Source organism: Tupaia chinensis, unplaced genomic scaffold, assembly GCF_000334495.1.
Source record: "Tupaia chinensis unplaced genomic scaffold, TupChi_1.0 Scaffold000037_18, whole genome shotgun sequence".
Classification (NCBI taxonomy): domain Eukaryota; kingdom Metazoa; phylum Chordata; class Mammalia; order Scandentia; family Tupaiidae; genus Tupaia; species Tupaia belangeri.
Genome location: NW_006159476.1, coordinates 1,771,902 through 1,784,636, shown reverse-complemented (window position 1 = coordinate 1,784,636; position 12,735 = coordinate 1,771,902). Strand labels below are relative to the sequence as shown.

General features: G+C 51.5%; 2 protein-coding genes across 15 annotated transcripts in view; one reads left to right on the top strand and one right to left on the bottom strand.

The window, feature by feature from the left end:
- The window catches only part of ITPKC (inositol-trisphosphate 3-kinase C), a gene marked incomplete at its 5' end in the record, with an annotated part of 24,805 nt that extends 16,687 nt beyond the window's left edge, over nt 1-8,118 (bottom strand). Inside the window, 2 exon segments of the mRNA XM_014588062.1 lie at nt 1,311-1,410; nt 7,039-8,118. Of these exon segments, the coding sequence (XP_014443548.1) occupies nt 1,311-1,410; nt 7,039-8,118 (1,180 nt within the window).
- The window catches only part of COQ8B (coenzyme Q8B), a 38,253-nt gene continuing 29,719 nt past the window's right edge, over nt 4,202-12,735 (top strand). The window contains exons 1-5 of one of the 14 annotated variants that reach the window (XM_027771964.1): nt 4,202-4,893; nt 8,439-8,652; nt 12,022-12,126; nt 12,252-12,371; nt 12,513-12,579. In XM_027771964.1, the coding sequence (XP_027627765.1) occupies nt 12,025-12,126; nt 12,252-12,371; nt 12,513-12,579 (289 nt within the window). In that variant the 5' untranslated portion in view covers nt 4,202-4,893; nt 8,439-8,652; nt 12,022-12,024. The other 13 variants (XM_014588103.2, XM_014588108.2, XM_014588077.2 and 10 more) reach the window with 13 other exon arrangements.

Here is a 12,735-nt window from a genome sequence, read left to right as displayed (position 1 = left end):
ACACAATACCCCTTTTCCCCCCTTGTGGGTCCCGGTTTTTTTTTTTTTTTTTTTTTTTTTTTTTAAGATTTTTGTCATTGGTCACTGTGGGCTCACTGAAGAGAGACAGAGTGAGAAAGTGAGAACTTATCCCTCAGGGAGGACAGCCATGCCGCAATCCCTTCTCCCTCTTATTCTCCTGGGGTTATGGGCATGCACACACACACACACACACACACACACACACACACCTAACATGTTTTTCAAGCCACTGTCCAGGACTCGAACTGCAGAGTTGGCCATGTGGGATATTGTGCCTTAATTATCACACCACCTGCTGGCACCCACTGCTTGTTTTTTATGAATAAAGTTTTACTGGATCATAGGCAATATTGACGCGTTTATGTATTACCTGTGGCTGTTTTGACACTGCCCCAGCAGAGCTGAGTAGTTGCAACAGAGATCACAATGACCCATGAAACCTAAGCTATTTATTACCTAGCCCTTCACAGAGAGCACCGCATCTCAGGCTTCGTGGTGCTGTGTGAGGGAGATATGTGCTGGGGGAAAACCACTAGTCTTTATTGAGGGCCTACTATGCTCTGGACACAGGAAGAGGACAGGGAAGGATAGCCTCCATCAGTGAGGGGCCTGTGTCTCAATCTCATTACACATTTTAACCGACCAGCTAACCCTGCAAGAGAGGTAAGATTGCAGCTACCTTAACTGATGGGAAAACTAAGGCCCAGAAAGGAAAATAACTTGTCTGGGGTCATCCATGAATGAAGAGCAGAAATAGGGGCTAGCCTGATCGCCTAGTAGTTAAGGGAGCTAGATTCTGGACAGCTGACCAGGTTCAAATCCTGGCTCCAGTGGCTAGAGACACACACTGGGCATGTGTGTGGGCATGCCCCGAATCCTGACAGATGGAGAGGTAGAAGAGAAGGGACTGTGGTGTGAGCATGCTCACTGGGGACTGCTTTCCTCCTGTCTCTCTCTATTTTTATTTCTTTCTCTTTTCCCTCATCTCTCTCGGTTTCTCTCTGGTAAGTGCACACACACCCCTGGCAATTAAGAGAAAATGAAGGGGGGGGGGAAAAGCAGAACTAGGATTTGAGCCCAGAGGTGAGTTTCCCCAGCCCCACACTAGAATAGGAATTAGCCCTCCACTCTGACACAGGAATGGCCAGGCCTTGGCCCAAGTGCTTCCCATAGCAGCCCCATGAGGTGGGAACTGTCACAAAGCCCATTTTATGAATGGGAAAATTAAGCCACAGGAGCAGCCCAGGCATCTCTGCCCAGCCCTGCTCACTCAATGCCCCCGCTCTCACCCGCATGTCCGGAAAGCTGGACCCAAGGGTAGTGTTTACGGAAGGAGACGACAAAGGGTGAATACTTCAGCACCGTCTTCAGCTTCTTCCACGGTTTGCTCTGTGTGGGGCAGAACAGGGTCCAATCAAAGGCAAGCCAGGTGGGCTGGCAGGTGGTATAATGATTAAGGGCGCTGGACTCCCATATGGCTGACCATGGTTCAAGTCCTGGTCACTTTCTCACTCTCTCTTTCTCTCTCTCTCTCTCCCTCCTTCTCTGGTCAAATAAATAAATAAATAAAGTTAAATAAAAGAATCCTTTTTTTAAAAAGAATTATTTAATTTTATTTGTTCATCCATTTATTTTAATTTGACCAGAGAGAGACAGAGAGAGAGGGAAAGCGAGAAAGCAAGCCACCAGGACCGGGACTTGAACCATGGTCTGCCATGTGGGAATATCCAGCATCTTGACCACCACACCATCTGTTGGTCCCCCCCTAAATAAAATAATTCTTAAAATAAATAAATAAATAAGGCAAACAAGGGAGGGAAGGGGCTGTGATGACAGGGATCGAGGCGGTCTTGGGGTCTTTTCAGGGCCAGTGCTTCATGGGATCACTGTTCCCAAGCTGCTTGGGGTGAGTGTGCCCCCACTCAGCAACCATAAGATGCCCCAAAGTCCTCAGTAATGTGGGGAACTCTCTCTGTCCATTTCCCTCGGTGGCTGCCATCACTTTTTGGGTATCAGCATCTCTCTCCACCTGTCTCTTCTGAGTCAGGCTGAGCTAGACCCTGTTGTAGTAATGGCCCCCTGCAAACCTCCCTGCTCCCCACATATGTACTCCCCATCTCTGCCAGTAAACCAGGCCAAATCATCCGAGGAAATGACAGAGGCTGGAGTTGATGGAGGCTGACTGCAGAGAGACATGAAGACAGAGAGATGACAAAGTATGACAGAGAGGGACAGGGACAGAAACAGAGACTGTGGCAGTCATGAGAGCTGGTCTTCAACTAATACCAGTTCCTCCCCCTGTCAGAGATGTCCTTGCCCTCCTGAACCAAAGTTATTGACTTTCCCTGGCCAATGAACTGTGAGTAGAAGTGCTGCTTTTGGGTGGAAGCCTTAAGGGCAAGTTGGTGACTCCGTGTTTGTTTCCCTGCTGTCGGGGGAGGCACGAGGAGAGAGTGGAAAGAGACATGGAAGTTTCCTCAGTCTGGGCCTGAGTGAAGACAGCATGGAGCTGTCTCTTCACAGCCTCACTCACCCACCCACTCAGTGACCCGTGGCCAATCTGTAGTATGAATAAAAATAATCCGTTGTCGGGATCAGCAGATGGCGTAATGGTTATGTTGCTGGACTCTCACATAGTCAACCATGGTTGAAGTCCTAGACCTGGTGGCTTAAAACTCCCACTGAGCATGTGTGTGTGTATGCGTGCATGCCTGAAATCCCAAGAGGAGAACAGAGGAGAAGGGATTGTGGAGTGGCTATCCTTGCTTTCTGTCTCTGTTTCTCTCTGTCTCTCTGGGGAGCACACACGTCCTATAGCAAAAACCTCTCTTAAAAAATAAATAAATCCTTTGTCATTCCAAGTCATTGAGATCTGGAGGCTGTTTGTTACTATAGCAAATCCCAACCTATCCTGACTAATACAGAGATGGCTGTAGAGTTGCTAAATACAGGGGCCGGTAGATGGCATGGTGGTTAAGGGTGTTGGACTCCCATATGGCTGACCGTGGTTTGAGTTCCAGACCTGGTAGCTTGCTTTTTCACTTTTCCTCTTTCTCTCTTTTTCTCCCTCACTGGTCAAATTTAAATAAATTAATAAATAAAGTTAAATAAAAAGAATTATTTTTTTTAAAAAAGGACAAATACAAAAGAGAATATAATCACAGACACAAAGTACTGACAAAGAAAAAGATGAATAGAAGTGGGGGGAGGTGAGCAAGTGGCAAGGTAGTTAAGGTGCTAGATTCCCACAAGACTGAATGTGGTTTGAATCCCAGACCTGGCAGCCTGAAAATCCTAACAAATAAATAGATGAAAAAATAAATAATGCAAAAAAAAAAAAAAAAAAAAAAAAAAAAAAAAAAAAAACAGAGAAGAGAGAGAGAACGCATAGTAGGAAACCAGAGAAGCAAACAGAAAGTGGGATTTAGTTGTATCACACTGACTCAACCGAGAGCTCCTAGAGGCAGGGTCTGATTCACACACACACACACACACACACACACACACACACACGTACATTCTCTGCTCCAAGCACACAAGGCCCCTCAGAAAGTTTTAGAGAGTGGGTTGCCTCCAGAGAAGGGAACTGTGTGGCTCACTGGCCCCCTACCAAGGGTCAAGGGCATGTTCTTCTCACCTACACCTCCACCCAGCCCAGCTACCTAGCAGACATCTAACTGCAGGTGGGAAGGTTAAACAAGGAGTCAGTGCATTGGATCACAGGCTCAGGAACCCCTGCTCCAGCTGCCAACTGTGGGGAGGAGGTGATTAATAATGGTTCCTGTTTACTAAGCACCTGGAACATTCCAGGCACAATGACAAAGACTCAGTGTGCATTAACCTACTTAATTCTAAAAACACAACCCTGGGAAGGTTGTTGTTTCTTACAGAGGAGGCAACGGAGATTCAGAGAGGTGAAGCCACTTGCCTGCCATCACCCAGCACAGTGCTGGGATTCCAGTCCTGCTGTGACCCCCACTGTCCTGGGGCTTACCCACCACACGCCTGCTGGACTACAAGTTTATGAAGGCGGGAACTGGGTTTGTCGTGGTCATGACTGTGTCCCCAGCCCGTGCCCTGGCTCACACATACTTTGAAAATACTGCTGGGATTAAAGGTTCATTGAGTCTTGTCATTTTTATATATATCATAAATAAACTTAGAATCTTCTCTCTCTTACCTTAGATCTGATGGTTAATCTGGGTTTCTCAGATGGTTTCGTGATGGTCTCAATTCACATGTCCCCTCCTTCAAGAAGCCCTCTCTGATACCCCAGGTCTGGCCAATCACCTTCTCTGGGTTCCCACAACATCCTTAGGCTTCCCCCACTGCAGCCCTAACCACTCCGAGCTATCTGTCTCTCCCATTGGTCTGTCTCTCCCATTGGTCTGAGAGTCCCACAAGAAAAGGGTCTTCGTTACTGATGTGTCGCCAGCAAAGCCAACACGGCCAGACACATAGTAGGAACTCAGAAACTAACTGTTGTCTGACTAGGAAGGCAGGATGATGACAGGGAAGGAGGAAAGGAAGAAAGGAAACTGGGTTTTTAAGGTCAGCTGGGATTTCAAAATGAAGCGAGAAGGAAGCGAGGGTGTTCTGGGCAGTGGGAACAACTTGAGCAATGTGTGGAGGCAGGACAGCAGCTGCCTCGTCAAGGAACAGCGTGTCCTAAAGCTTAGCTACAGCAGAGTGGGTCAGCAGGGGCAAGGAGGTCATACCTGGGGAGAGGCCTGAGACAGGAGACCGAACACAGCTCTGAGCACCTGATTCCTATCAGGAAGGCCCTGGGGAGCCATGGAAGGCACTAGAGAGGATGAATCTGGTCAGAATTTGGCTATGGAGGCAGATCTGGATGAATGAGGAAAAACTGAGGTAAGAGTGTGCGGTGGGGGAGGAGGGGTGGAGGGAGCACCAGGTGGCATGGTGGTTAAGGGTGCTGGACTCCCACATGGCCAACCACGGTTTGCAACCCAGACCTGGCAGCTTGTTTTCTCACTTTCTCTTGCTCTGTCCCTCTCTGGTCAAACTAAAAATAAATAAAGGAAGAGATAAAATTAAATAAAAAAAATTCTTAAAAAAAAAAAAAAGAGTGCCCAGGGGGAAAGTAAGTTATGGACAACCCACACCCAGCAGAAGTTTAAATGACAGCTTTGAAACCCAGGCAGAACTGTGTGAGAATCCTGGCTCTGGCTCAACTTGTCCAACCAACCCCAAGCAAGTACCCTAACTTCCTAGGTCTCAGTCTCTACATCTGTAAAATGGAAACAATAATAATCCCAATCTCGTATGCTCTTGTAAGGACTCAGTGTTCCCACATAGGAATACAAGGCACTTAGAATAGCGCCTGGTATAGAATAAGGGTTTAGGGGGCCAGCAGGTGGTATGGTGGTTAAGGGAGCTGGGCTTCCATATGGCCAACTGTGGTTTGAGTCCCAGACCTGGTGGCTTGTTTTCTCTCTCTCTGTCCCTTTCTGGTCACATTGAGATAAATAAATAAGTAAAGCTGAATAAAATAATTCTTTTTTTTTTTTTGGAGAGGTTTTTGCTATAGGGTGCATGCGCTCGCCAGACAGACAGAGAGAGACATAGAGACAGAAAGGGAGAAATCACCCCCCAGGGGGGATGGTTACGCCGCAATCCCTTCTCCTCTATTCTCCTCTCGGGATCTTGGGTACGCACGCACACGCGGCCGGGGTGAGGTTTAAGGCACCGGGTCCGGGATGCGAACCGTGGTCGACTGCATGGGAGTCCAGCGACATAGCCATTACGCTAACCGCTGGTTCCCTGAATAAAATAATTCGTTAAAAAAAAAAATTGTGCTGGGTTCAGATCTCAGTTCTGCACCTTCCAAGGTGTGTGCCCTGGGACTTGAGCTCTCTGTCCTCAGTTTCCTCATCTGTAAAAGGGACGAGTAACAGTACCTACCTCACAGGGCTGCTGCACAGACTAAAAGAGCTCATAAGGGCGGACAGTGCAGCACAGGGTGGGCACAAGAGCGCCAGATGCTGTTGTTGCTGACTGTTTTTATTATTATTCACCCACTTCCAGTTCAGCCTTCTAAGATGCCGAGGATGGGAGAGAGCAGTCAGACAGAAACAATGGCACAAAGCCCGGAGGGGCAGCTCCTTTACTGGGGGCACAGGCACGCTGAGGCAGGTCTGACTCACGGCTGTGGTCGCATGTGTGGACACGTCCCTAAGGGAGGTGTGTGAGATGAGGCGGGCCCCGGGACAATGGGAGGACTCAAGCAAGCTGGCAAGCCCACAGAAAACCCTCCCAGACCCACGTGAGACTCTTCAGTGTCACACCTGCCTCGACTCTGACCCTCCCTCCTGATTCACCAGGAGAGAGCCGCACCCAAGCTGGGCGCAAGGGTAGAGGATGTAAACAAGAGCCTATTGGGGACTAGAGGGCCACCAGGTTGGCCTCTCACTCGGCTGAGGACTCCTGAGCCCTTCAGGTTCACACAGCCCTCTCAGAATCCGATGAAAGCTGGGTTCTCACTTCACTCCCCAGAATAATGTACAAATGGGCTAAGGGATAGCGAAGGTTCATGACCCCTGGAAACAGCCAGAGGCCTTGGACTAAGAAATTTGGGACAGAAAGAACACCCTTTCTGATCCCCTATTCCAGTGTTCTTCAAATTTTAGGGTCACGGACTTTCCAGAGAATTGGACAGAAGTAAAAGACCCTTGCTGGAAAAATACATGCACACACAGACTCATACTGCTGACCATTTCAAGGTTCCTGAAGTTGGTCAGTGGCCCTGCAGTGTTGACCCCAGGGCTGGAGGCAGTCGGGCAGAGGGAAAGGCAAAGATGAGGAGGAGGATGGCTGGCTTGGAGAGGGTTAGGAACCCAGTTGGTGGAGGGAGGAGGTCAGTGGATGGAAGAGGGTGCTGGAGGTGCAATTGCTGGCAGGTAGCTGGGAGCAAACTGGAAAAGAACTGCAGAAGCAAAGGCTGGGGAGTCACGGGTCTGGGGGTACGTGGCTCAAGGGCAGATGGCTCCCACTCACCCCAGACCTGTCCTCGGGATCGCTGGCGCCTCCGCCCCCAGCCACCACATCGTCCTCAGACTCGTCGAAAGAGGAGGCAGAGGAGAAGCCGCCACTGCCAGCCTCAACAAGGGAAGAGGGTCCCAGTGGCTGGGCCTCAGGCTCAGGGGTCTCAGGGGTGATGATGAGGCGGGGCACAGAACACAGGGGACTACCCTCCAGGTGAGAATACAGATGAGTCGTCAACTCCCCAGGTTCTGGTTCTTCTAATGGGCCATCTTGGTTGGGCTCCCCCAAAAGGCAGTCTGTCCCAGGTGCTGTCTGGGGACCACCAGTCCCAGGCTGTGCCCAGGAACCATGGGCCTCTCGTGTGGGGAAGCCAGCAGCACCTGGCTGTCGCCGCGCTGTTTCAGTATTCTGTGGTATCTGGGAGCCATCCGGGTGTGGCTCTATCCAAGGACTTTCGGTATCTTGTGTCCTGAAGCCATCAGTGAATTCTTTCAGAGAGCCATCAGCACTTGACTCTATTGAAAGACGGGCTCCCCCTGGGTGAGTCCAGAGGTTAGACTTCCTCTGGTTATCAGTGCAGAGCTTGGCCCTCTCTGGCTGAGTCTGCAACCCGTGTGTTTCTAGCTTTGTCCAGAGCCCATCATCCCCTGGCTGTGTCCAGAGGCTGGCCCCCTGTGGCTGGGACGGGAGGTCGAACCTGTATGGATCAGTCAAAATGCCATCTGTCCTAGTCTCTGTCCAGGGACCGGTTGTCTCCAGCTCCGTCCGGCGGCTGCTCCTTTCCTGATGTGTCCGGAGGTTGGACCCGTCCGGCTCAGTCTTTTGGGCGGGCGACGCCAAATCTGCTCCGAGGCCAGCTGCTTCAGGCCCAGCCTGTCCTTCTGGCCAGGATTCTGTCTGGAGAGTCTCTGTCCCTGGCTCAGGCCAGAGGCCGCCCCTCTCGGGCTCAGTGTGGAGCCTGGACCCCTCGGTCTGGGCCAGAGATCCGTCTCCCTCCGGCCGCCCCGCCGGGCCTCCAGCGCCGGGACCAGGTCGCTGCTGCCCTGGCTGTCGCCGCCGCCCTCCTCGCGCCGCCTCCAGCCCCATGCGGGCCTCAGGGGCCCCCACCTCCCGGGTCCCGGCCCGCGGATCTCCAGCCCGCCCAGCCACGCAGGGGTTAACCGATACCCTCGTCCCCACCCCCCGGGGAAAGCCCCGACGCCCCGCCCCCGGACGTGACGTAGGCGGGCCCGGGCTCGCTCTGGCTCCGCCCAGTTCGGGTGGAAGGAGGTGCCTCTCGGCCCCGATCCGAGGTAGTTTGGGTTTGGGGCATTAGTGTCCCTATCGAGCACCGATGTGACCCCTTGTCACACCCCCGCGTGGCCAGCCATACCTCCCCAAACCCTCAAGTAAACAGATCGGCCTCCCCACAGCCGCCGGTGACGAGTCCGAGTTCGGCCACGCGCGCATTCTTCATGCAGAGTCGAGACAGACTTGCAAAGGCTTGGGGAGCCCACGGACGTTGGGGACCCGCCTCTGCCACTTGAGCAAGTGACTCATGTTCCATTGAATTCCTGTAAGAAGTCTCTCATGTTCTTGTTCCGTAACGGGTCCTGACATCATTTCGCTGCTTCTCTCTCAGTAAGGGTAAGCAGAAAGGGATGCTATGGCCCTATCTTACAGCCCAAGATCCTGGGGGCCTGGTGGTGGTACAACAATTGGACTCACATGGAAAGGTAGGCGGTAAGAGCCTTGGTCCCCATCCCAGGGGAACTCCCTGAGCACCAAGTATGTGAGGGCCCTGTTGGGGATGCCATCTGTCTCAAAAAGAAAAAAAAAAAAATTTAAAAACAAACTAAGGCCGACCAGTAGGTGATGTGGTGATTGAGACACTGGATACTCCCACATGAACGGCAGCAGTTCAAGTCCTGAACCTGGCGGCTTACCTCTCTCTCTCTCAATTTCTGGTCAAATTAAAATAAATGAAGGAATAAATAAAATTAACTGATTTTTTTAAGAGTAAAATAAAGTAAAGACACACAAAAAGAGGGCCAGGGCCAGCAGGTGTTGTACTGGTTAAGGCATTAGATTACCATGTGGTCAGCTATGGTTCTAGTCCCAGAACTGCAGCTTGCTTTCTCACTTATCCTATGTCTCTCTCTGGTGACTGCACGTGCACTATAGCAAATTTTAAAATACTACTAATAAATAAAATATAAAATTAAAACTTTAAAAAAAAGTGTTGGAACCAGTAGATGGTGTAGTGGTTATGTCACTGGATTCTCACACAGCTGACTATGGTTCAAGTCCCAGACCTGGAGGTTGAAACACACTGGGTGCATGTGCATGCGTGCATGCATGCCCAAAATCCCAGAATAGAATGGAGGAGAATGGATTTTGGTGTGGCCAGTCTCGTGGGGGATGATTTCTTGCTTTCTGTCTCTCTGGGGAGCACATATGGCCTATAGCAAAAACCTCTCTCTAAAAAATACAGGGCCAACAAGCGCCATGATGGTTAAGGTGCTCTGGATCCCATATAACTGATGGAGTAGTTCAAATCCTGGACCTGACAGCTTGCTCTCTCACTTCCTCAGTCTCTCTCTCCAGTGAGCATATGTGCCTTATAGTAAATATAAAAATAATAACAACAAAAATTAAATGAATACGTTTTAAGAGGTTTTTGCCTTAGGGTGCATGTGTTCGCCTGAGACAGACAGAGAGAGAGAGACGATGAAAGGGGAGAGTGAGAAACCATCCCCGCTGGAGGGGATGGCCATGCTGCAATCCCTTCTCCTCCATTCTCCTCCCTGGATCTTGGGCATGCACGCATACAAGCCAGGTGTGATTTTCAAGGCACTAGGTTCAGGACTTGAACCATGGTTGGCCATGTGGTGGCCAGAGATGTAACTGCAATGCCATCTGCTGGCCACAAGATGAAGTGAATAATTCTTTTTTTTTTAATTTTTTTTTTTTTTTTGGAGAGATTTTCGCTATAGGGCGCGTGCGCTCACCAGACAGACAGAGAGAGACATAGAGACAGAAAGCAAGAAATCACCCCCCCAGGGGGGATGGTCATGCTGCAATCCTTTCTCCTCCATTCTCTCGGGATCTTGGGCACATACGCACACATGCCCAGCGTGAGTTTTAAGCCACCGGGTCCGGACGCAAACCGCGGTTGACTACGTGGGAGTCCAGCGACATAGCCATTACGCCAACTGCTGGTTCCCGAAGTGAATAATTCTTAAACGAATAAAATAAAAACACAGACAACCAAAAAAATACCAAATGAAGACACTGAACCTCACAGGTCTTTGTTCATAGCCACTGGGCTATTTGATATGACTTCATGTATGTGAAGCACGTGGCACTGTCAGCCACAGCCCCGTAGGGTTAGTTATTGTCGCAGGTGCTTTTTATATGTTTTGCTCCAAGGGTGAGCTGCCACTTAGCTCCTGAGTCAGACCCTCAGGTCTGGAGCAGGACACAGGGTGGTTTCTGTCTTAAAATTGAGTCACCTGAGGGAGAGACATTGGGCACAGGCCTGAGAGGCTCTGAAATGAGTCATCTCTTCCTAAACCAGTGAGAAGTCAGAGGCAGGAACTCACCTGGTACATCACACAGGTTAGGAAGCTGAGGTCCAGAGAAGGACCTGAGCTCTTCTGAGGGTCGCACAGGAATAGAGACAAAAAGAGGATTCCTATCAAGAGGGTACAATGAGAGAAGCATCTGCATCCCTCTCTCCAAGGGGTGGGAAGGCTACCCCAATCAATTGCTTCCGTTGCAGACTGTGAGAAGAGGGGTGAGTCAGCCTGTTGTGGGGGAGCGAGCGTTTAAGCTCCCCCCACCCCCACCCCCACTCCCCGCAACAACGCGCACACACACCCAGATGGGCTGGGAGCGGGTTTTCTGAGATGCCAAGGTTCCTGACTCAGCAATGGGAATCTTGGCTGAGTGTGTTCTGGGAAATGTCAAGCCTACAGGAAACAGAGGGTTCCCACTCTCGGCGCCATCCCTTGGGTAGGCAGGGAGCAGAGAGAACAGGGTGTGTGAGGCAACGGGCTGAGTGCGAGTGAGGGGGTTTATGTACATGGGGGAGTTGACGGTGTGAGCAGGAGACAGCTGGAGAGCAAAGCAGCGGAGAGGTATTTGGGCAAGGAAGGCGGTTGAGAGCCAGGATGTGGGCGTTTGTGCAAAGCAGAGATGTCCCACGTGAAGGGAAATGTTTGCTGGGAAGAATGTGCGTTCCAGGACAAATGTTGAGCCTGCCAGGGTAAAATAAGGGAGGTCGGCAAGATATTGGCGCAAAGAAGTGATGCGGCGTTTGTAAAGGAAAGTGGTATTGCCAGAAAGAGCGTAGGGAACAATGCCTGCCAGTAACAAGCACTCCGAAGTGAGGGGAAGGGCACGGGAGGCGCGCGCCCCGCGGCTGTCCCGACAGTCTCCCGCAGGCGGCGACCCCTCACACTAACACCAGACTCTAGTGTGGTGCCAGTCAGCAAGTTGCAGCTCCACCATTGGCTAGATGACCGGAGGGGGCGGGCACACAGGGGCTCCCGGAAGCTCGGGAGAACGCCCGCATGCTGCGGCCCGCTCCCGGACAGCAGTGGGTGCTTAGCAACCGGGAGGTGCCCGGTAACCGAGTTGGGGGGTAACGTGGTAGGAATTGTGGGTGTCTAGCAACAGAGAGGAAGGCGGTGCCAAGCAACGAGGGGGCTCAGAGGAGTGGAGAGGTAGCCCCGGAGGATCTGTGGGTGTCTAGCAACTGGGAGGACGCTAGCAACGGAAGGGGTGTGGGAGAGAGAAAAAGTGGCTTGGGGGGCGTGCAGCAAGAATTATGGGTTCTTAGCAATGGGGTGGGGATACCCAGGAGAAAGTGTGGGCTTCTATTAACAAAGGAGGGAGTCTCTGGTGGGTGAGAGTCTTAGAGAGGGTGGACACGGGAGTGTGGGGGCCTGGCAAAGCAGGGAGGCCAGCCCTAACAACTCCTGTGGGGTAATCCCTCCTCTTCTTCCCCAGACAATGTGGCTGAAGGCGGGTTACCTGCTGCCAGGGACCTGTGGACAGCTGGGCCCTACTACTGGTTTGCATTGTGGGGCCCTGGGGCCTGGGTCCCACTGGTGGGTAAGAGGCTGAGGAGGGGGTTCCCAAGGGGAAGAGGCTGAGGGAGGCTTCAACAGGGAAGAGTCTAAAAGCATTTAGGCAGACCCCACGAACTCCTTCCTTACCAAAGGCCTTGTATCTTGCAGAGGCTTTGTGGGTGTTCTTGGGCCCAAATGATTCATCAGGACGGGCCTGGAAGAGGCTTGGGTGAGGATGACATTCGCAGGGCCCGGGAGGCCCGTCTCAGGAAGCCACCTCGGCCCCAGGTATCATTGCCTACCCCATGCAAACAGCATCTAAGAAGGCTGCTGGCCCCTTAAGCTTGGAAAAGGGTCTGTCTGCAGGTTGCTGGCTCTCTGGGTACCGTGCCCACCTTCCTGCCCTTAGACTTTCTCCCCATTTCCCAGCTGAGTGACCGCTCTCGAGAACGCAAGGTGCCTGCCTCCCGCATCAGTCGCCTGGCCAACTTTGGGGGTAGGTGTGACTTTGGGGGATCTAAATGTGACCTAGATCAGAGGGCAGCATTTTAGACAGTAAAGCAAGGGGAGGGATGAATTAGAGACGGAAAGAAAGAGAAAGAAGAGACGGGGAGAGAGAGATGAATGCACAGTCCTGCAAAGCCAAGGGAAA